General features: G+C 37.4%; 1 protein-coding gene across 3 annotated transcripts in view; it reads right to left on the bottom strand.

Moving 5' to 3' along the window:
* Positions 1 to 25,208, bottom strand: part of PBK (PDZ binding kinase) — a 78,092-nt gene extending 52,884 nt beyond the window's left edge. For all 3 annotated transcript variants that reach the window (XM_077152870.1, XM_077152872.1, XM_077152869.1), the window contains exons 1-3: positions 25,005 to 25,208; positions 6,529 to 6,606; positions 3,470 to 3,563 (exon numbers count right to left, since the gene is read on the bottom strand). In XM_077152870.1, the coding sequence (XP_077008985.1) occupies positions 3,470 to 3,563; positions 6,529 to 6,586 (152 nt within the window). In that variant the 5' untranslated portion in view covers positions 6,587 to 6,606; positions 25,005 to 25,208. The remainder of the gene's footprint in view (positions 1 to 3,469; positions 3,564 to 6,528; positions 6,607 to 25,004) is intronic.
* Positions 25,209 to 25,866: the final 658 nt, after the last annotated feature.

Below are 25,866 nucleotides of genomic sequence, written 5' to 3' on the forward strand. Positions count from 1 at the left end.
AGTTCTTTTCCTAAATCGATGCAAATGTACTAAGAAATGATGATCATACATCTATGTGATGATACTAAGAATTACTGAGTGCATGTGTAGAATGGAATGATTTCTAAATGTTGTGTTAATTTCTTTTCTTTTTTTTGATTAATAAAAAAAATTTAAAAAAAAATAAATAAAAATAAAAACCAGGTGGGTACCTACATACCCTCCCTGATTCTTCACCCCTGGACAGGTACCCATCCTCCACCCTCTAGCTTCTGAAGAATAGAGACTTTGGCTTTGGAAAGGAGGATCTTTAGACTGACGTTTACTGCCACAGTTGAGAATTTATGAAGTATACAGGAATAGGGCAATCAATGGATTACATCATGTCCTCCTGAAAAGGCATGTTCAGGTCCCAATCCCTGGGCCTGTGAGTGTGAATCCATTTGTAAATAGGGCCACCGAAGATGTTATTAGATAAGATGTACCCCAACGTAATCTAATACAGTCCTTATAGCAAAGGAAATTAGACATGGGAGAAGCAGCCACAGTAAACTGGAAAAGTCAACAGAATCCAGAAGTAAAAGGAGAAGACTTTGCCATGTGTTCTGTCATGTGATGGAAAAGCCAAGGAATCCCAAGATTGCTGGCCAGCCAGACCCAATCCAGGGAGGAAGCAAGCCTTCTAGCCTCTGAAACCATAAGCCAATAAATTCTGTTGTTAGGTCAACCCATTGTATGGTATGTTAACAGTTAGGAAAATAATTTACAAAATAATTATAATAAAATAACAGTACCAGAAAGTGGGGTGCTGCTATAACATATACCTCAAAATGTGGAAACAGCTTTGGAATTGGGTAATGTGTAGGAGCTGTATGAACTGGAAGATGGGTGACAGGCTACTTTGAAGAGACTATAAGTAGAAATATGGGCATGAAAGCTACTTCTGAAGAGGCCTTAGAAGGAAATTATGAATGTGTTATTGGAAACTGGAGCAAAGACAATCCTTGTTATAAAATGGCAGAGTACTTGGCAAAATTGTTTTCTGACAGCAGATGGAGGGCAGAACTTGTAAGCAGAACTTGGATATTTAGCTGAGGAGCTCTCCAAACAAAGTGTAAAAGGTACAGCCTGGTTTCTCCTTGAAGCTTACAGTGAAATGCAAGAGGGGAAAGACAGATTGCAGATTCAACTCACAAGCACTAAGAAACCAGATATCAATGGTATGGAAAATTCTAAGTCTATGCAGAAGCAGCTCTATAAGGGACCTTCCTGAGCTTTGGGGAACTGCATCTTCAGACAACAGAGCTCCATGTGAGGATTTAACCAAACGACCCTTTGCTAAAGGAGGTATGCCTCAATACTGATCCAGTCAGAAGTTAAGATTGGAAATGCAATTAACCAGAAAAGATTTGCAAAAAGTACAACTGTGTCATGGTTTGGAGCTCCTTGAACTGTACACAAAAACAACAAAACTACAAAATTTGTATGCGCCGAACCACTGCCAATCTGGACTGAAAGGAAAAAAGAAGGGACAAAGTGAAGAAAGAATGACTCCAAGGGCAAGAATATGGAAGCCAAGGCCTGGACTGAAGAGATCTCCTTGGGCCGAGACAGCAGGCCCATTCACATTTGTGGAAAGGGCGATCAAAACCTGGACTTGGAGGGAGTGGGCCTTGAGCCATTACTCATGGAAAATGCTATAACCCCAAAGTTTGGAGATGGCTAGGCTTATGCCCACATGCACATATGTCTGAGGCATAAATATGGGGCCCTAGGAATTCACCCATTTACACAATTATAAATGTCTCCTCTTCCATAAGAAAGTTTCCTCACAGACCCTCACAGTCCAGGGCACTACAATTATAGTTAGTAATCATTTGCCCCAGGCAGCACCACTAGACTTGTTCTCCTACAGTGTTCTGTAGGAAAGCTCTCTGAGTTGCCTTTTACACACTGGGCAAATTTTGGGACAAGTCCCTCATGCCATCATCAGACAAACTGGTTCAAACATACATGCTGCTAGCAAGTGTACACAAGGGCCACTTTACTGCCTCTGGAACTAGGACCAGGGTCCATACTGGAAGTGCGGGCCAGTTCTGCCATGGGCTGGTGAAGGGTGTGGCGGAGGGGCCAGCAAGAGTGTCAAGAGATTGTACTGCTTTTAAGACTCTTTTTTGATTCAGCAGTAGCTCTGTTACTGCAGAACTTCAGTTGTTTTCTGGGGCCCTAAAAAGTATGTTTCTGCTAGTCCTTACTAATTATTTAAAGCTCCTGTTGGGGACAGAGCCCTGATGCCTTTCTCTGTGCCATCTTGATCAGGTCACCACCCCAACATAGATAAGCTTTTTGACTAAGTCATGACAATATAACTTTGCTAATAATAGTTACAATCATTAAAAAATTTTAAGAGCAGAAAAAATTAAGACAGCCGCAAGAAACTTTTAGAAGTTTTTCTTTCAAAATTTAAGATAAGGGCAGTACAACGGTGGCTCAGCAGCAGAATTTGGCTGGACATGCCGGAACCCAGGTTCGATTCCCGGAGCCTGCCCATGCCAAAACAAACAAACAAAAAATTTAAGAAAAGCACTAAAAAAAAAAAAAAAGAATGTTTACAAAATAATAGCATACAAAAACACAAAGGGGGGTTTTAAACTGTAAAAATGCTTTAGAAATACCCACTTATACACAATTGCTACACTATTTTCAATTCATTAACCTTTTACAAAGAAAGAAATTCTAGTTGAAAACAGTATAAATCTAGACCAAGCTAATGATATGCAGTATTGGACTACTCAGGCTTATTCTAAGAATGCATATGGAATACATACTGACTGAGTTGATTGCCACTTAGTTAACCATGAAGCTAGGTAAAGAGCAAAGATTAAAAGAAACATTTTTTTTTTCACATGGGCAAGCACCAGGAAGTGATCCTGGGTCTCCCACATGGCAGGTGAGAAGTCAGCCAGCTGAGCCACCGTGGCCCTAAAAAAAAACTTAAAAAAATAAAAAAAAAAAAGGACCTGACATTTACAATATTATTTATTTTTCTTTTAACTCAATTTTCCTACATTAAAATTATTCATTTTACCCTTCTCATTTAACCTCAATACCAGGATGAAAAACACCAACAACCTATGTTGAGAAGGCAACTGCAAATAGAATAGAGAACAGTCATTGACATCCCCCAATACTGACTTCCTCTAAGGTTTTTCTTATTGAGAATCCTGTGTTATCACCATACAAATACCTGTTTCACTTACCTCTTACCTTTACCACATAAGCCAAGGAAAAAATATGACATTAATTAGTTCCCTTTTAATAATCTATCAGGACAAAGTGATAAATGGTTCTGGGGACCGGAATATAGCAGACAGGTAGGATCAGGAACATACCCAAATATAAATATTTGAGTTTTCATATTCCTTTTTATCTCGAAGTACAATGGAACTATGGTTCATGTAAAAAGGTTAATCTGAAATCTTATACTCACCTTTTCATAAGGTAAACATTTACCCCAGTACCAAAGCCAAGTTTCTGCATAAATGGAGAGGCAGGAATTGCTATACATGGAGTTGAGCAAAATACTAAATATCAGAAAAAGAAATTAAAAAAAAAAATCAGTATTTAAAAGAACCTCTACAAATGCATTCTAACATTCTCAATATACCAAATATTAAGAGTACTATGTGTAGTCTTTGGAGAGCAATTTGATATATTTATCTAATTTTAAATGGATACTCTTTCAACAATTCTACTTTTGGAGTTCTATCCTATAGTATACTGAAGCAGGATAGGCAAACAGCCTGTTTCTGTCATACATGCATATATGTTTGAATACTGGGATTTGCCTTTGTAGTTGCAAAAAATAAAAATCCCAAGTGATCGTCATTAGAAGCAAATTAATAGTATATCTGTACTACACAGCATTATACAGCCATAAAAAAAGTTAAAATAGAAGATTCCTGCTTCTGCTCATAAAGAATTAGCTGTTCCTAGAATTGCCATTCCACCATAAACTACTGAAAATCTTGACAAAGCATAATGGTTTTCAGACAGTTGACAACAGGCAAAGCAGGACTCAGACTGCTGAGAAAAAAGAAAAGATGAGGCAAGCCCTATCATTGCCCTAACTTACTGCTTGAAGACCATCACATCACATGTCTAGAAATAGTGCACATTACCATGAACCAGAGTGTGGTAACCTTGTAACACAGAGTACTGGGTAAAGTCCTCTAACGGATCGCAACTTAATAGTACAGATAATTTTTAGCCCAAGAAAAAAGTTTCTATGACTCTGCCATAACAAAGCCTAAAATAAGCAAGGTTCAAAAGGATCAAGCTGATCTTAAAATAACTGCAGACCATAACAAAGTCAATCAATACTCCTTAAAGGAATAACAAAATCCAGTACTCAATGACTCAAAATGTCCAGCATTCAAATGTTCTAAGAAATGATCATGATGATGAATGTACAATTATGTGATGATATTGTGAATTACGGATTAAATATGTAAAACGGAATGATCCTATGTTAAGAATGTTTGTGTTTGCTTGTTGCTATATTTTTAAACATTAAAAAATTAATAAAAAACAAAAAAACTTATGGGATCCTCTCGGGTAAAGCCTTCAGAGTCATCACCATGGGTAGCTTGGGGCAATGTTTTCCCAGACCTTTCACCCAGGCTACAGCAATTCTGCTCTACCTCTAAAGTAGGAGAAATTTAAATAGTGGCTTCAGGACTCTGTTACTTAAATAAAACAGAACCATAAGAGCCATGCAGATAGCAAGCCAAATGGGGCATTACTCCATTATAAGTAGACTGCTTTATTTAGCCATTTCAGATAGCACTTTGATAAAGATTCGGCATTCTGCTCAAATGCTATTTTAAAATAAATAAATAAATATGCTATGGGAAATAAAGAACATGACAGATAGAGAGAAAAAAAAAGGGTCCAGCATCCAATCAAAAGTTATCGGGTATGAAAGAAGAAAATATGACTCATAAACATGAGAAAAATAAGTCAGTAGAAACATATAGTCATAAAATGTGGTGAAATTACAATAATGTCAGTACACCGAATGAAGCTGAATGTGAGAATGATAGAGGGAGGAGGGCTGGGGGCACAATGAAACCAGAAGGAAAGATAGACGATAAAGACTGAATGGTATAATCTAGGAATGCCTAGAGTGGACAATGATAGTGACTAAATGTACAAATTAAAAAATGTTTTTGGATGAGGAAGAACTAAGGAATATCAATATAGCGGGGTGTTGAAAACAGATGGTAATTCATATTTTAAAACTTTAACCTATGTGTGAGACTAAAGCAAAAAATGTTTATTTGGTACAAAATTCGTATTTTGACTAGTGCATTTCCTAATATAACTTATGTGACAGTTTAACTGAACATCATAAGTACATGGAACCTTGAAATGGGCATGAGACTTTATAGGTTTGTCCAGAGGGATGCCCCAATAAATCGCAGAGTGATTTGAACAGTGAATAAAAATGTATTTGCAAAGTTCCCTTGTGGGAATGGCAAGAAAGGGGAAAAATTCAATTTCTCCATCTGGAAAACTCTTGATATTCTAGCAAGCAATGGGGACAAACAAATCAATAGGCCGAGCCCTCAATCTTGGGTTTGTTCCTATGAAACTTATTCCTGCAAAGGATAGACTAAGCATATTCAAAATTAGGCCTAAGAGTCACCCCCAGAGAACATCTTTTGTTGCTCAGATGTGGCCTATCTCTCTGTCAAAGCCAGCACAGCAAGCAAACTCACCAGCTTTTTTTTTGCTTTCAGCACTTTAAATATGAAATCCCACTGCCTTCTTGTCTCCATGGTTTTGATGAGAAATTGGCAGTTAATCTTATTGAGCTTTTTTGTACATGATGTTGCTTCTCTCTTTTCATCTGGTATTTAACACTCTGATTATAATATGCCACACGTGGGTCTATATGGGTTTATCCTTTTTAGAGTCTGTTGAGTGTCTTAGATGTGTATAGTCATATCTTTCATTAAATCTGGGAAGTATGCAGTCATTAGTCCCTTGAATATTCCCTCTACCCCTTTCTCTCTTTCTGGAACGCCCACAATATGTATAATTGGTATGTTTGATGATATCTCACAGGTTCCTCAGGTTCTGTTGACTTTTCTACATTTTTTTCTTTTTGCCCTTTTGAAGCTAAAGGTTGACATTTTCTGCATGTACATATACATAAAATTTTCAGTTCTGTATTTTGAAGATTATTCCTTTCCGTTGAATTGCCTTAGAAAAATATCTTCCTCTTACAAGAGCAATGCACAAATAAGAGAGGGAAGGGTAGAAACCCTTCTCTAAAAGTTTACATTAGGTTCATTCTTCACCAGAGAAAACCCCCAAACCTATTAGAATGTTAATAAAATTAGATTATATATGACAAAACCCTAGCCTATAAAATTAGTCTCATTTGTCAAGACCAATACCATAAAAGGAACATATGCTAAAATTGTTTGTGCATGATAATTAAAGCGTCAAGACATTTCTAATAGAAAACAACAATCTTACCAGATTTCTTTTTTTCAGATAATTTGCTTGGTGTCTTGAAATTATTTGCTCCTTCCATTGTAATAACCACTCTACGTCCTATGATGAAAATAAATTGAAAGTTATACTGCATTTACAAAGAACACAACTCTCACTCATGAAAAAATATTCCCTTAATGTTATCATTCATTTAATTAGATAAAGATAAAACATGAGAACTAAAAGAGACTATGACAAATATTTAGTCCAACTGTATTTATAATGAGAAAACTGAAACCCAGAAAGGTAAAATTACTTACTCAGGTCATACTGCTAGTGATTGAGAGTTGTCTTATTTTTTAATTAGAAAGCTATATATGCATTTTCTAAAAAAAGTAAAACATATGTCTCCTCATACAAAAAAGTTAAAAGTATATTTCCTCACACTGACTATCCACTCCCACTACCCAGTGATAGTCAACAGGTCTCTCATATTCTGTTTTGTTTTTGTTTTTGTTTTATAAAAGAGTGGTATATCCATGCAATGGAATATTACGCAGCAATAAAAAAGAATTGACACATGAATTTAAACAGTATTAATATATACCACAACGTGAATGAACCTTGAAGACATCATGTTGCGTGAAATAAACCAGACACAAAAAGGCCACATATTATGTGATCTATCTGTATGAAATATCCAGAATAGGCATAACCACGGAGACAGAAAATAGATTAGTGAATCCTGAAGTATGAGGCAATCTTAATGGAAAAGGATGATTTGGTTTTAACCACAGACAACAGCTTAAACCCGGTCTCCTTTCTTTGGAAAGGGTTTGACTAAGTGGAAGCTCTTGAACATGACTGCTTGGAATTAATTGAGAATCAAACCCAAGTTCGGCCCGACCTAGCAGATCTCCCCTTAGACTAAGGGGAAAAATTGTTCATAGATGGGTTCTCTAGAGTCCTGGAGGGAAAGAAGAACAATGGTTATGCAATTGTGGACAGGCTAACTTGTGACATAATAGGCTAGACAATTGCCCAATGATTGGTCAGGTCAAACTTGTGAATTGTATACAATAAACCAAGCTCTCAAATTATCAGAAGGAAAAGATAGTACAGTCTACACTGACTCTAAGTATGCCTTTGGGATGGTCCACACCTTTGGAAAAATTTGGGAAGAAAGGGGATTAATTAACAGCAAGGGGAAGGAATTGGCCCACAGGGAATTAATAAAACAAGTACCAACTAATCTACTCTTACCAATGGAAATATCGGTGGTGCATGTAAATAGACACCAGAAGAGGCCATACCCTTGAGGCGAAGGGCAACAGGTTGGCAGATGAAAAGGCTAAGGAACCCTCCCTTTATCCCCGTCAAGGTTAATGGTCTTAATACCTTCCATTCCCAGAGAATGTGAAGTCCTTGTATTTTCTGAGAAGGAAGTGAAGGAGCTGGACCATTTGGGAGCAAGCTTAGATAGTCATGGGAGATGGGTCCTCAAATGGTAGATGTTGAATAAGCAAATAATGAGGGAAATATTAGCAGTCTTACATCAGGGAAGTCACTGGGGAGTACAGGTAATGTGTGATCTGGTTCTTAAACATTCTGCGTGTGTGGGCATAGCCCAAACATCCCAAAAGAGAAGAATAGAAAGATCAAAGGTGATGGCGGAGTTATACAGAGAAGATAGGTTTTAACAAATGAATATGATTGCTGAATCATTAAATTGATATTTCTTTTAATCTCCAGTATCTTAGAGCAGCTAGAAGTAAAAACCTAAAATTGCAGAATTGTAATCCATGCCAAACTCTGGAATATGTTCTACAACTAATTGTGGGGCTGTGCTTTGAAATTTATTTTTTTTTTGTATATATGCTATTTTTCACCAAAAAGAAAGTATTGATTTTGATGATTAAAAAATATTTATTCTTTCTAGCCTCCTACGTTCTGGAGCAGCCAGAAGGAAAAATCTGAGAGGATGGTATGGTAACCCATGACAAACTCTGGGATCTGTCTTATAACTACTTGTTGAAAGAGTGCTTTGAAAATTATTGCTCTTTTCTTTTCTCTGCTTTGTAAATGTTATATATTACAATACAAAAGTTAAAAAAAAAAAAAGCTGCATACTGAAAGAGTAAAAATGCTCACCCAATTGTGGAGAAGAAAAAAATTTACTTACACTCTTACAAGAACGGGTGCACAACCAAAATGTAGTGGCTGGTGTGCCAAGTGACAGACTGCCACTTTCTCCACTGATTGGATACTTTAGAGATTACAGCTTCTCTGAGTAGTCTAATTAATTCAAATTTTCCACCAAGAGCTCCCGTTTTTTATCATGTTTTACATCCTGGTGATTACTTGTTTAAACTTGTTTTACCCATAAAAGGAACTGGCACCAATTCTAGGCTTACATCAGAAAGCCTCTCCTTCCACTGTCCGGGAGACAGGTCTGAGCTGGCTTTGCAGCCTTCTGTTTAGTAAGTTTCATTCCTCCCATTCCACGCCACTTTGTATGAAAGCTAAACTTTATCAGGGGATAAACCAAGAGTTAACATTCTTAAATATTAAGATGTACAGTGTGCAACAAAAGATTACGAGGCAAACAGAAATAGGAAATGATGGCTCATCCAAAAGAAGAGGATAAAAAAATATTCTGGTTTTAAGAAAACCAGAATATAGACATGCCAAAGAAAAACTTAAAAAACAAACACACAAACAAAAAACTTTAAAATGCTCAAGGAAAATTTTTTTAGACATTCAAGAAAATAAACAGGCAAGCCACAGACTTTAAGACACTATGTTTTAGTTTGTAAGCTGCTGGAACACAATATACCAGAAATAGAATGGCTTTTAAAAGGGGGAATTCATTAAGTTGCAAGTTTACAGTTCTAAGCCCGTGAAATTGTCCAAATTAAGGCACCAACAAGAGGTTACCTTCACTCAACGGAGGCCCATGACCTTCAGAGTTTTTCTCTCAGCTGGAAAGTCACATGGTGACACCTGCTAGCTTTCTCTCCAGGCTTCTTCAACAGCTTCCCCAGGGGTGTTTTCTTTATACATCTCCAAAGGTCTCTGGCTGCGTGGGCTCTGTAGGTTCTGTGTTTATTTCCAAAATGGTTTCCTCTTAAAGGGCTCCAGTAAGCAACCCCACTTTGAATGGGTAGAAACACCTCTCCATGGAAACTATCTAATAAAAAATTTCCACCCACAATTTCTCCACAGAAACAATAAAAAATATACCACCCAGCAATACTGAATGGAAATTAAAAGACATGGTTTTTCTGGGGTACCCAACAGATTCAAACTGTCACATATTATTTGTAAAGCATTTATCTGACAAAGAACTGGTATTTGAGACTTAGAAAGAACTCCAATAACTCAATAACAAAAAGACAAACAATTGAAAAATGGGCATAAATCTGAACAAGCACTTGCTTGTGAACAAGATATATGAATCATCAATAAACACTTGAAAAAAAGTGTCAACATCATTAATTATTAGAGTAATGGAAATTTTCTATCACTACATATGAGATATCATTACACATCCACCAGAATAGCTTAAATTAAAAAGACTGACAACATCAAATGCTGGCAAGTATGATGAAAATCATTAACTTTCAATATCGTACCACGAGTGTAAATCATTAGAACCACTTTGAAACAAAGGGCAGGCAGTTTTGTATGAAACCAAGCACGCACATATGACCTAGCAATTTCAGTCCTAGGTATGAACCCAAGAGGAATAAAAGCATATGTCCACAAAAAATCCAAAACAAGAGTGTTAATAGCATTTTTTGTTCATAAAGCCCCAAACTGGAAACATCCCTTATGCTGTCAACAAGAGTCTAGATAAACAAATTGTGGTATATTCATATAAATGGAATACTACTCTGCAATAAAAAGGAAGAAATTATTTATTTATGCAACGCCAAGGATGAAATTCAAAAACATCATGAGTGATAGAAGCCTTAGATAAAAGACTGCATACTCTGTGACTACATTCATATGAAGTTCCAAATGAGGTGAAATTGATCTACAGTGAAAAAAGAGAGGAAGAGAGAACAAGAAAACAAAGGTTATGAGAAGGAATGGGGGAAGTTGATTGGAAGGGGCATGAGGGAAATTTCTGAGGTGATGATTTATATTTTGATACGGGTTTGGGTTACACAGGTATATGCATTCCTCAAACTCACTGAATGGCACAGTTGACATTTATGAATTTCACTTTTGTACATTTTTCTTCAAAGAAAAATTCATAAACAAATATTATCATCAATGATATGTATACTGAAATATTTTGGAAGCCAAGTATACCAATATCAGTGAGTTACTTTTAAATGCATTAAAAAAATATTTAGACTGATGGATAGGTAGAGGAATAACTAAGTGATGAAGCAAATATACTAAAATGTTAATTTACAATCTAGATGGTGGATATATGGGTCTTCACTGCACAAGTATTTCAACTTTTCTATATGTTTGAAAATTTTCAAATTAAACAAGTGGAGAATAATTGTACACTGTACATATTCAAATATGTTCATAAGAGTACTAAAGCCCCAAAATAGAAACAACATACACCTGTCAACAGAAGATTAAATAAACTATAATATATCATATAACGGACTACTCTACAACAATAAGAATGAACGATCTACCATAGTGACCATCTGGAAGAATTTCACAAACATAATGTCTAATTAAAGAAGTTAGACACCAGAGGGCAAGACCCATTATATGAGGTATAAAAAGAAAGGGAGGGTGGGCCACGGTGGCTCAGCAGGTAAGAATGCTTGCCTGCCATGCCTGAGGGCCCGGGTTCGATTCCCGGTGCCTACCCATGTTAAAAAAAAAAAAAAAAAAAAGAGAGAAAGCAACTCCACGTCATTGGATGTCAGGATAGTGATTACCCTTGGCAGAGCAGTGACTGAAAGAGAATATAAAGGAGGTTCCTGGGGTGCTGGCCAAGTTTTGTTTCTTGACTTGAGTGCTGGTTACATGGGTGTGTTCAGTTTTTGAAAATTCACCAAGTGGTGTACATTTCTCTATATATCTATTATACTTCAACAGAAAGTAAAAAAAGTTAGTCTCATTGCTCTTAAAAAAATGCTCAAGGAGATGAAGGAAAATACAGAGAAAGAACTAAAGGATATCAAAAAAACAATGAAGAAGCAGTATGAGAATATTAATAAAGAGACAGAAGTTTTAAAAAGGCACCAAACAGAACTACCAGAGTTGAAGACTACAATAACTAAAATGAAAAATTCCCATGAGGATTTCAACAGCAGAATGGTTACTGAAGAAAGAAACAGCAAACCTGAAGACAAGAAAACTGAAATGGGACAGGCTAAGGAGCAGAAAGAAAAAAGAATTATAAAAAGCAAAAATGGCCTAAGACACATCTAGGACACCAGCAAGCATACCAATATTATGGGAGTCCTAAAAGGAGAAGAGAGAAAGGAGCAGAAGGAATATTCAAAGAAATAATGGCAGAGAACTACCCAAGCTTATCAGAAGATATGAATATGCATATCCAAGAAGCCTGGAGAATGTCAAACAGGATAAACATGATGAAAATATACCCTGTTAAAAAAAAATAGAATAAAAAAAACTAAAGTTTATTCTTTGAAAAGATTAATAAAATTGATAAATCTTTAGCTGGACTGACAAAGAAAAAAAAAGAAGATTCAAATAACAAAAATCAGAGATGAAAAGAGGGACATTGCTACCAACCCTGCCGAAATGAAAAGGACTATAAGAGGATACTAAGAAAAAATGTATGTCAATATTAGATAACATAGACAAAACAGATACATTCCTAGAAACACACACTATCTACACTGACTTAAGAACTAAGAGAGGTGCACAGGTAGTTCAGTGGTAGAATTCTCACCTGCCACACAGGAGAACCATCCCCAGCCCATGCACTCCAAAAGAAAAATAAATTCAACCAGTAGTGCTGCAAATGAGATAATCACACAGAAAAGAATGAAATGTGACCCCCACTGAACAGCATACAAAAAAAAAAAAAAAAAAAGAATAAAAGATCTCTACAAACCAGTAACTAATAAAAGATTGTATCAGTTATCAAAAACCTCCCAACAAATTCTGGAAAGACTGACTGGCTGGGAGAACCCGCTGTGGTAAGATCACTGAGGGGCGCGTGCTTCCCCGGGTCGGGGTGGCAGGCGGCCAGAGTCACTCCCTCCCTCCTTCCCCAGCCGGCTGGGAGAATTGGACAGGCAATTCCCTCAAGCCGCAGTGGCTGGCGCCCCCCCCCACCATGCGCGGCCACACGAAACAGCTGGGAGAATTGGATCGGAAATCCCCCAAACCGCGGAGACCGGCGACCGGGGTCCCTTCCAAACATGTGGCTTCGCGGTCCGGCTGGGAAGGGTGGATAGGCACTCCCCCAAGCCGCGGCGGCCGGCGCCCCCCGCCACGCTTGGCGCCCCGGGCCGGCTGGGGAATTTGGACAGGCGCTCCCCCAAGCTGCGGAGGCTGGCGCCCCCCCACCACGCTTGGCGCCCCGGGCAGGCTGGGAAATTTGGACAGGCGCTCCTCGAAGCCGCAGAGGCCGGCGACCCTACTCACGCGCGGATTCCTGGGCCAGCTGGGAGATTTGGACTGGCACTCCCCCAAGCCGCTTCGGCTGACAACCCTCCCCCACAGCGAGAGTTTTCCAAAGTTAAAGGAGCCACAGCATCTTTTACTGGTGGGACCAGCAGACAGACGAGCGCCATGAGCGCCACCTACTGGGCAGGATAAGAAAAACAGAGCCCAGAGATTTCACAGAAAAATCTTTCAACCTGCTGGGTCCCACACCCAGGGAAATCTGATCAAATGCCCAGACACCAACAGAAAATAACAGATCACGCTGGGAAAATTGAAGATATGGCCCAGTCAAAGGAACAAACCAATAGTTCAAATGAGATACAGGAGCTGAGACAACTAATGCTGAATATATGAACAGAAATGGAAAACCTCTTCAAAAACCAAATCAATAAATTTAGGGAGTACACGAAGAAGACATGGGCTGAACAAAATGAAGAAACAGAAAAACTGAAAAAACAAATCACAGAACTTATGGGAGTGAAGGACAAAGTAGAAAAGATGGAAACAACAATGGATACCTACAATGGTAGATTTAAAGAGACAGAAGCTAGAAATAGTGAACTGGAGGATGGAACATCTGAATTTCAAAAAGAAACAGAAACTATCGGGAAAAGAATGGAAAAATTTGAGCACGGGATCGGGGAACTGAATGACAATATGAAGCGCACAAATATACGTGTTGTGGGTGTCCCAGAAGGAGAAGAGAAGGGAAAAGGAGGAGAAAAACTAATGGAAGAAATTATCACTGAAAATTTCCCAACTCTTATGAAAGACCTAAAATTACAGATCCAAGAAGTGCAGCGCACCCCAAAGAGATTAGACCCAAATAGGCGTTCTCCAAGACACTTACTAGTTAGAACATCAGAGATCAAAGAGAAAGAGAGGATCTTGAAAGAAGCAAGAGAAAAACAATCCATCACATACAAGGGAAACCCAATAAGACTATGTGTAGATTTCTCAGCAGAAACCATGGAAGCTAGAAGACAGTGGGATGATATATTTAAATTACTAAAAGAGAAAAACTGCCAACCAAGACTTCTATATCCAGCAAAACTGTCCTTCAAAAATGAGGGAGAAATTAAAACATTTATAGACAAAAAGTCACTGAGAGAATTTGTGACCAAGAGACCAGCTCTGCAACAAATACTAAAGGGAGCACTAGAGTCAGATACAAAAAGACAGAAGAGAGAGGTATGGAGAAGAGTGTAGAAAGAAGGAAAGTCAGATACGATATATATAATACAAAAGGCAAAATGGTAGAGGAAAATATTACCCAAACAGTAATAACACTAAATGTTAATGGACTGAATTCCCCAATCAAAAGACATAGAATGGCAGAATGGATTAAAAAACAGGATCCTTCTATATGCTGTCTACAGGAAACACATCTTAGATCCAAAGATACACATAGGTTAAAAGTGAAAGGTTGGGAAAAGATATTTCATGCAAATAATAACCAGAAAAGAGCAGGAGTGGCTATACTAATATCCAATAAATTAGACTTCAAATGTAAAACAGTTAAAAGAGACAAAGAAGGACACTATCTACTAATAAAAGGAACAATTAAACAAGAAGACTTAACAATCATAAATATTTATGCACCGAACCAGAATGCCCCAAAATACGTGAGGAATACACTGCAAACACTGAAAAGGGAAATAAACACACATACCATAATAGTTGGAGATTTCAACTCACCACTCTCATCAATGGACAGAACACCTAGACAGAGGATCAATAAAGAAATAGAGAATCTGAATATTACTATAAATGAGCTAGACTTAACAGACATTTATAGGACATTACATCCCACAACAGCAGGATACACCTTTTTCTCAAGTGCTCATGGATCATTCTCAAAGATAGACCATATGCTAGGTCACAAAGCAAGTCTTAACAAATTTGAAAAGACTGAAATCATACACAACACTTTCTCGGATCATAAAGGAATGAAGTTGGAAATCAATAATGGGCGGAGTGCCAGAAAATTCACAAACACATGGAGGCTCAACAACACACTCTTAAACAACAAGTGGGTCAAGGAAGAAATTGCAAGAGAAATTAGTAAATATCTCGAGGCGAATGAAAACGAAAACACAACATATCAAAACCTATGGGACGCAGCAAAGGCGGTGGTAAGAGGGAAATTTATTGCCCTAAATGCCTATATCAGAAAAGAAGAAAAGGCAAAAATGCAGGAATTAACTGTCCACTTGGAAGAACTGGAGAAAGAACAGCAAACTAACCCCAAAGCAAGCAAAAGGAAAGAAATAACAAAGATTAGAGCTGAAATAAATGAAATTGAAAACATGAAAACAATAGAGAAAATCAATAAGACCAGAAGTTGGTTCTATGAGAAAATCAATAAGATTGATGGGCCCTTACCAAGATTGACAAAAAGAAAAAGAGAGAAGATGCAAATAAATAATTTCAGAAATGGAAGAGGAGACATAACCACTGACCTCATAGAAATAAAGGAGGTAATAACAGGATACTATGAACAGCTTTATGCTAATAAATACAACAATTTAGATGAAATGGATGGGTTCCTGGAAAGACATGAACAACCAACTTTGACTCAAGAAGAAATAGATGACCTCAACAAACCAATCACAAGTAAAGAAATTGAATCAGTCATTCAAAAGTTTCCTAAAAAGAAAAATCCAGGACCAGACGGCTTCACATGTGAATTCTACCAAACATTCCAGAAAGAATTAGTACCAACTCTCCTCAAACTCTTCAAAAAAATCGAAGTGGAGGGAAAGCTACCTAATTCATTCTATGAAGCCAACATCACCCTCATACCAAAACCAGGCAAAGATATTACAAAAAAAGAAAACTACAGACCAATCTCTCTAATGAATATAGATGCAAAAATCCTCAATAAAATTCTAGCAAATCGTATCCAACAACACATTAAAAGAATTATACATCATGACCAAGTAGGATTCATCACAGGTATGCAAGGATGGTTCAACATAAGAAAATCAATTAATGTAATACACCATATCAACCAATCAAAGCCGAAAAATCACATGATCATCTCAATTGATGCAGAGAAGGCATTTGACAAGATTCAACATCCTTTCCTGTTGAAAACACTTCAAAAGATAGGAATACAAGGGAACTTCCTTAAAATGATAGAGGGAATATATGAAAAACCCACAGCTAATATCATCCTCAATGGGGAAAATTGAAAACTTTCCCCCTAAGATCAGGAACAAGACAAGGATGTCCACTATCACCACTATTATTCAACATCGTGTTGGAGGTTCTAGCCAGAGCAATTAGATAAGAAAAAGAAATACAAGGCATCAAAATTGGAAAGGAAGAAGTAAAACTATCACTGTTTGCAGACGATATGATATTATACGTTGAAAACCCGGAAAAATCCACAACAAAACTACTAGAGCTAATAAATGAGTACAGCAAAGTAGCAGGTTACAAGATCAACATTCAAAAATCTGTAGCATTTCTATACACTAGCAATGAACAAGCTGAGGGGGAAATCAAGAAACGAATTCCATTTACAATTGCAACTAAAAGAATAAAATACCTAGGAATAAATTTAACTAAAGAGACAAAAAACCTATATAAAGAAAACTACAAAAAACTGTTAAAAGAAATCACAGAAGACCTAAATAGATGGAAGGGCATACCGTGTTCATGGATTGGAAGACTAAATATAGTTAAGATGTCAATCCTACCTAAATTGATTTACAGATTCAATGCAATACCAATCAAAATCCCAACAACTTATTTTTCAGAAATAGAAAAACCAATAAGCAAATTTATCTGGAAGGGCAGGGTGCCCCGAATTGCTAAAAATGTCTTGAGGAAAAAAAACGAAGCTGGAGGTCTCACGCTGTCGGACTTTAAGGCATATTATGAAACCACAGTGGTCAAAACAGCATGGTATTGGCATAAAGATAGATATATCAACCAATGGAATCGAATAGAGTGCTCAGATATAGACCCTCTCATCTATGGACATTTGATCTTTGATAAGGCAGTCAAGCCAACTCACCTGGGACAGAACAGTCTCTTCAATAAATGGTGCCTAGAGAACTGGATATCCATATGCAAAAAAATGAAAAAGGACCCGTATCTCACACCCTATACAAAAGTTAACTCAAAATGGATCAAAGATCTAAACATTAGGTCTAAGACCATAAAACAGTTAGAGGAAAATGTAGGGAGATATCTTATGAAACTTACAATTGGAGGCGGTTTTATGGACCTTAAACCTAAAGCAAGAGCACTGAAGAAAGAAAGAAATAAATGGGGGCTCCTCAAAATTAAACACTTTTGTGCATCAAAGAACTTCATCAAGAAAGTAGAAAGACAGCCTACACAATGGGAGACAATATTTGGAAACGACATATCAGATAAAGGTCTAGTATCCAGAATTTATAAAGAGATTGTTCAACTCAACAACAAAAAGACAGCCAACCCAATTACAAAATGGGAAAAAGACTTGAACAGACACCTCTCAGAAGAGGAAATACAAATGGCCAAAAGGCACATGAAGAGATGCTCAATGTCCCTGGCCATTAGAGAAATGCAAATCAAAACCACAATGAGATATCATCTCACAGCCACCAGAATGGCCATTATCAACAAAACAGAAAATGACAAGTGCTGGAGAGGATGCGGAGAAACAGGCACACTTATCCACTGTTGGTGGGAATGACAAATGGTGAAACCACTGTGGAAGGCAGTTTGGCGGTTCCTCAAAAAGCTGAATATAGAATTGCCATATACCCAGCAATACCATTGCTGGGTATCTACTCAAAGGACTTAAGGGCAAAGACACAAACGGACATTTGCACACCAATGTTTATAGCAGCGTTATTTACAATTGCAAAGAGATGGAAACAGCCAAAATGTCCATCAACAGAAGAATGGCTAAACAAACTGTGGTATATACATACGATGGAATATTATGCAGCTTTAAGACAGGATAAACTTATGAAGCATGTAATAACATGGATGGACCTAGAGAACATTATGCTGAGTGAGTCCAGCCAAAAACTAAAGGACAAATACTGTATGGTTCCACTGATGTGAACAGACATTCGAGAATAAACTTGGAATATGTCATTGGTAACAGAGTCCAGCAGGAGTTAGAAACAGGGTAAGATAATGGGTAATTGGAGCTGAAGGGATACAGACTGTGCAACAGTACTAGATACAAAAACTCAAAAATGGACAGCACAATAATACCTAATTGTAAAGTAATCATGTTAAAACACTGAATGAAGCTGCATCTGAGCTATAGGTTTTTTTGTTTGTTTGTTTGTTTGTTTTTAACTATTATTATTACTTTTATTTCTTTTTCTATATTAACATTCTATACCTTTTTCTGTTGTGTTGCTAGTTCTTCTAAACCGATGCAAATGTACTAAGAAACAATGATCATACATCTATGTGATGATGTTAAGAATTACTGATTGCATATGTAGAATGGTATGATTTCTAAATGTTGGGTTAATTTCTTTTTTTCCGTTAATTAATAAATATATATATATATATATATATATATGTGTGTGTGTGTGTGTGTGTATTTGCAGCACATAAAAAACAAACAAACAAACAAAAAACCACAATGAGATATCATCTCACACCCACCAGAATGGCCATTATCAACAAAACAGAAAATGACAAGTGCTGGAGAGGATGCGGAGAAAGAGGCACACTTATCCACTGTTGGTGGGAATGTCAAATGGTGCAACCACTGTGGAAGGCAGTTTGGCGGTTCCTCAAAAAACTGAATATAGAATTGCCGTACAACCCAGCAATACCATTGCTAGGTATCTACTCAAAGGACTTAAGGGCAAAGACACAAACGGACATTTGCACACCAATGTTTATAGCAGCATTATTTACAATTGGAAAGAGATGGAAACAGCCAAAATGTCCATCAACAGACGAGTGGCTAAACAAACTGTGGTATATACATACGATGGAATATTATGCAGCTTTAAGACAGAATAAACTTATGAAGCATGTAATAACATGGATGAACCTAGAGAACATTATGCTGAGTGAGTCTAGCCAAAAACTAAAGGACAAATACTGTATGGTCCCACTGATGTGAACCGACATTCGAGAATAAACTTGGAATATGTCAGTGGTAACAGAGACCAGCAGGAGTTAGAAACAGGGTAAGATAATGGGTAATTGGAGCTGAAGGGATACAGACTGTGCAACAGGACTAGATACAAAAACCCAAAAATGGACAGCACAATAATACCTAATTGTAATGTAATTATGTTAAAACACTGAATGAAGCTGCATCTGAGCTATAGTTTTTGTTTGTTTGTTTGTTTGTTTGTGTCTTATGTTTTTTTTCTTTTTCCTTTTCTTTTTTATTATTATTATTATTATTATTTTTTCCATATTAACATTCTATATCTTTTTCTGTTGTTTTGCTAGTTCTTTTCCTCAATCAATGTAAATGTACTAAGAAATGATGATCATACATCTATGTGATTGTGTTAAGAATTACTGATTGCATATGTAGAATGGAATGATTTCTAAAAAAAAAAACCTCCCAACAAAGTAAAGCCCACCACCAGATGGTTTTACTAGGGAATTTTACAAAACATTTCAAGGCTGAATTCCAATTCTGCCCAAACTCTTCCAAAAAATTGAAGACGGAACTCTCCCTAATTCATTGTATGAGGTCAACATTACTCCCATATCCATAGTCCAATAAAGATACCACAAGAAAAGAAAATACAGACCAATATATCTTATGAATAGGATGCAAAAATCCTCAACAAAATACTAGCAAACTGAATCAAACAGCACATTAAAAGAATTATATACCACGATCAAGTAGGAGTTATCCCTGTTACGTAAGTGTGGCTCAACATAAGAAAATCGATTAATGTAATACACCACATTAACAGAATGAAGAGGAAAAAACACAAGATCATCTTGATTGCAACAGAAAAGGTATTTTACAAAATCCAGCAACCTTTCTCAATAACAACAGAACACCAGAAATAGAAGGAAATTGTTCACATGATAAATGGCGTATATGAAAAACGCATAGCTAACATTCTCCTTAATAGTAAAAAACTAAAAGCTTTTCCTCTAAGATCCGGAACAAAGACAAAGATGCCCACTATACCACTGTTATTCAACAGTGAACTGGAAATTCTTAACAGATCAATTAGGCAAGAAAAAGAAATAAAAGCCATCCAAATTAGAAAGGAAGAAGTAAAATTTTCTTTGTTGCAGATGATATGATTCTATAAACAGAAAATCCTGAAAAACCCACACCAAAACTCCTCAAGCTTTAGCAAAATGGTAGGGTACAAGATCAATGCCCCAAAATCAGTAGTGTTTCTGTATACAATCAATGAACAATAAGAAGATATCACGAAAAAAACTCCACTTACAACTAAAAAAATCAAATACCTAGGAATAATACTAACCGAGGATGTAAAGGACTTGTACACAGAAAAATACAAAGTATTACTAAAAGAAATCAAAGACCACCTAAATAAATGGAAGGACATTCTGTGTGCATGGATTGGAAGATTAAATAATGTTAAGATTTTGATCCTACCCAAAGTGATTTATAGGTTCAATACAATATCAATCAAAATTCCAACAATCTTCTTTCAGAAATGGAAAAGTCAACCATCAAATTTATATGGAAGGGTAAGGGGAACCAAATGGCCAAACCATCCTGATAAAGTAGAATGAAGCTGGAAGACTCACTCTTCTCAATTTTAAAACTTATTACAAAGTCACAGTAATCAAAACAACATGGTACTGACACAGGACAGACACATAGAACAATGAAATAAAATTGCGACCTCAGAAATCAACCCTCATATTTATGGCCAACTAATTTTTGACATGGGGGCAAAGACCACTTAATTGGGAAAGAACCATCTCTTTAACAAATGGTTCTTGGAATTGGATTTTTATTTGCAAGAAAAAAGGAGGACCCCTACCACACCCCTTATATAAACATCAACCTGAAATGAATCAAAGACCAGATATAGGAGCCGGAGCTATCAAATTCCTAGAAGAAAATGTAGGGAAGCTTCTTCAGGACATTGTGTTAGGCAATAATTTCTTAGAGTTTACACACAAAGCACAAGCAACAACAACAAAAAAAAAATCAGAAAAATGAGATCTCATCAAAATTAATACTTTTTAAATTAGATGGAAATATAGTGGTCAATGAGAGAGAGGGTGAAGGGGTATGGTATGTATGAGTTTTTTCTTTTTATTTCTCTTTCTGGAGTGATGCAAATGTTCTAAAAAATGATCATGGTGATGAATACATAACTACACAATGATACTGTGAGCCAACTGATTGCATACCATGTATGGAATGTATGTGTGTGAAGATCTGTCAGTAAAAATATTTTTTAAAAAATTAAATGCTTATATGCCTCAAAGGACTTTTTCATTTAACTAAAATCATAGCCTATACAATGGGAGAAAATATTTGGAAATCACATACCTGATAAGGGTTTAGTATCCAGAATATATAAAGAAATCCTTCAACTTAAAATGACAATCAATGTAAAAATGGACAAAAGGAGTTGACTAGACACCCCTACAAAGAAAATATACAAAGGGCAGAAAGCATACAAAATGATGCTCAATATCATTAGCCATTAGGGAAATGCAAATCAAAGCCACAATAAAATACCATTTCATATCTATTAGAATGACTGCTATTAATAAAAGGAAACTTACAAGTATTAGGATGAGAAGAAATAGGAACACTCATTCATTGCTGATGACAATGTAAAATGGAGAAGTCACTGTTGGAGACAGTTTAGCAGTTTCTCAGAAAGTTAGGTGTAGAATTACCATATGACCTGGCAATTCCACTACTAGGTATATGCCCAAAAGAATTGAAAGCAGGGATTCAAACAGATATTAGCACGCTGTGCTGGTCTGAAAGGATGTATGTACCCTAGAAAAGCCATGTTTTAATCTAAATCCCATTTCATAAAGGTAGACTAATCCCTATTCAATACTGTATGCTTGAAACTGTAATCAGATCATCTCCCCGGAGATGTGACTTAATCAAGAGTGGTTGCTAAGCTGGATTAGGTGATGACATGTCTCCACCCATTTGTGTGGGTCTTGATAAGTTTCTGGAGTCCTATAAAAGAGGAAACATTCTGCAGAATGAAGGAGATTCAGAGAGAGCAGAGAAGAACGACAAGGCCACAAGAAGCAGAGAGTCCACAAGCCAGCAACCTTTGGAGATGAAGAAGGAAAACACCTCCCAGGGAGCTTCATGAAACAGGAAGCCAGGAGAGAAAGCTAGCAGATGACACCTTGCTTGCCATGTGCCCTTCCAGCGGAGAGAAAATCTGTGACTGTGTTCGCCATGTGCCTTCTCACTTGAGAAACCCTGAACTTCATCGGCCTTCTTGAACCAAGGTGTCTTTCCCTGGATGCCTTAGACTGGACATTTCTATAGACTTGTTTTAATTGGGACATTTTCTCGGCCTTAGAACTATAAATTAGCAACTCATTAAATTCCCCTTTTTAAAAGTCATTCCGTTTCTGGTATATTGCATTCTGGCAGCTAGCAAACAAGAACACACACCAATGTTATAGCAGCATTATTCACAAATGCCAAAAGATGGAAGCAACCCAATTCATCAACTGATGTCATATACACATACAATGAAATGTTATTCAGCCATAAAAATGAAGTCCTATCACATGCAACAACATGGAAGAACCTTGAAGACATCATGTTGAGTGAAAGAGGCCAGATACAAGATCAAATATTTTATGATCTCACTGAAATGAAATAATTGGAACAAACTCTAGAGTCAGAATGGAGAATACAGGTTACCAGGGGACAGGGTGGGGACAGGATAAGGGAAGTTAAGGCTTAAAATGTACAGGGTTCCTCTCTGGAACAATAGAAATGTTTTGATAGTGGATGGTGGTTATGGTACTACAACACTGTGAACATAATTAAAAACAATGAAATACATACCCGAATGTGGTACAAAGGAGAAATGTTACATTGTATTTATAGTAATACAACAAAAATGAAATAATCCAAAGAACTATACTATTCAGTGAACCCTAATTAAACCATGGACTACAGTTAATGGTACAATTAAAAAACTGTGCTTCCATCAATTGTAACAAACATTTCATACCAATGAAGGTGTTAATAGGGTGGTATATGGGGATTCTGTATTTTATGCATGATTTTTCTGTAAACCCACAACTTCTCTAAATAAAGAAGTGGGGGGGGAGCCTGCAAGTATGGTGTCCTGAAAATCTTATTGCCTTGTATGTCTCACTGCCTTTTCCCACTCAGCATAAAGAGGATTTGATGTTCAGAAGCAGCCTAAGTACTTCTTTTTCAAAATTCTTCCTCCAATTAAAAACACCATGATTTAAATAGAAATCTTTTACCATTCTATTACACTTTAGGGCACGACAGAACTTGATCCTATGCTCTACTCCAAGCTATTTTCACCTAAACATACTATCCATTTCACAGGTATCTGAAGGCAACTTTTTTCAGGGTCAAATATTCAACTGTTTAGTGGACTTCAAATATTCAACTGTGTTAAGTGGACTTCTGGCCACTAGTCCAAACTGTCTTGGATTCTTTATACATTACATATACATTTTATAGACACTAACTGTTAAATAATAGATAGTAGCATTAATTTGAACATTTTAGATGAAGATTCCTTAGAAATTAATAGTAATATAACTGTGAGCTGAATTGCATAAATGCTCTGTGGAGTACTCCACGTGAATATATATGTATATACACGTACACACATATGTATGTATTTTAAATCATGTAGTACTATTTAAGAAGCAGTTCTGAAAAGTTAACAGAGCTCAACAAGCTAATAAACAGATCTGAATGGATCAATAGTTTTTTTTACTCCATCCTGGGACTAGGCAAATATGTGGATACCATTGGATACCTCCTAGGTGCACATGGGTAGAAGAAAAAGGAAAAATAAAAGAATCAGAGAAAAACTGGGCCAGATTGCTTCTAAAGTCTTCTACACCTTACACCCCCAACTGTCTATTAGGATTCTTAGGGGGTAAAGCCAGACTGTTTTATTCCCTGGCCCACGAGCTTAAAATCCTCCCAAATAATGCCCAGTTACCTCACCTGATAAAACAGAAGCAATGTAGTTGAGGGAATCAAAGAAGACTGTAAAGGTGTAAATGTGCTCTCTACTTTTTCTCGCCCTACCCCCTTGATTTCTACGGGAAATTCTTCACTTTGTCCAGCGCGTAGGAATTGAAACTCACTGGGTAGAGATAATGAGCTGTTTCCACCAGGCACAAGGCCTAGTGGATCTGGTGCATAATAAAGACGTCCCTAAAGCAAAAGATTGAGGCCTCACTTCAGGGGAGCCTTTCCTGGGCCTCGCTGTAGACATGTGTAAAACAACGGCAGCTTTCTAGATCAGTGGTCCCAATCGATCTAAATTCCATATTTCCTTATTTAGCTTCTATTGAAAGCACAGAATCCCAGGCTTCGCTACGAGAAAAATGCAACCCCCACCCTATCCCGTGAGATGTGCACTCCTTATGCATCTCAATAAACAAAGATGATTCCTCCCCACCCTATCCCGTGAGATGTGCACTCCTTATGCATCTCAATAAACAAAGATGATTCCTCCCACCCTATCCCGTGAGATGTGCACTCCTTATGCATCTCAATAAACAAAGATGATTCCTAAGACGCTTTTCAGTTGCACGTCATTTTCCCCACATCTTAAAATTTCCTTCCAGGTCCCGAGTAGCACCAAAGCAAACACAGGGCCTTTAGCCAAGCGGCGCTGTGCGCCCCCCACCCCGCGCGCCGCGTCGGAACTCAAACAGCTAAAAAAAAGTCCTCTTACCACAGACAAGCGTCGCGACGAAGTCAAACCCTGAGGTAGAAAAAGCCGAGGTGAGGAGAGTTCGAGGCCAAGGCCGTTTAGTAAACTGGGTCCCGAATGGCTCCAAATAAGGCCGGGGCTAACTTAACGCCCAAAGGAACGGCACCTGGATTCAGCAACAGCCGTTGAGACGGAACCTTGATTTCAAAAGCGCGCGCGCCACCCCTTGGCCGGCTCCACACTACGGCGTGGCGCGAGGGACACAATATATCCGTAAACTCACCGCCAATTCCTTCAGGCGCTTGGGGATTTAACTGGCTCCTTCTTATTGCCAAATAGGAGATAAATAAAAGGAAAAGAAGCTCGGGAAAAGACAAACTGATATTTTTTATATAACTATTGTCAGCCTTTTAGAGGAACAAATTCTGATTACAGGACTGTATATAGATGCGGTATTTAAAGCTGAAGCTCTTTCCCACTTGCAAGCACCTAGATCTGTGGTCAGAATGTGTAGTTCTGTTTAAGATAAATGTTATTTGTAGTAGTTTGAAGCTGTATGTACTCCAGAAAACATGTTCTTAAAGCTAATCCATGCCGGTAGGTGTGGGCCCATTTTAAGTAGGACCTTTGGATGGGGTTACTTCAGTTAAGGTTATTCAGGATGGGTCTTAATCCTCTTACAGGAGTCCTTTATAAATGTAATGAATACAGAGAGTGAGAGAGAGAGAGAGAATGCCACGGAAGCAAGAAGATGGAAGCAACAAAACCCAGAAGAGAAGGGAGAGATCAGCAGAGGAGGCCATAGGCCTTGCCCCATGGCAGAGGAGCCAAGAGTCCCTGGCAGGTCTGTGGGAAGAAAGCATCACCCTGCTGATGCCTGGAT

This window comes from Tamandua tetradactyla, chromosome 3 (genome assembly GCF_023851605.1).
Source record: "Tamandua tetradactyla isolate mTamTet1 chromosome 3, mTamTet1.pri, whole genome shotgun sequence".
Lineage (NCBI taxonomy): Eukaryota > Metazoa > Chordata > Mammalia > Pilosa > Myrmecophagidae > Tamandua > Tamandua tetradactyla.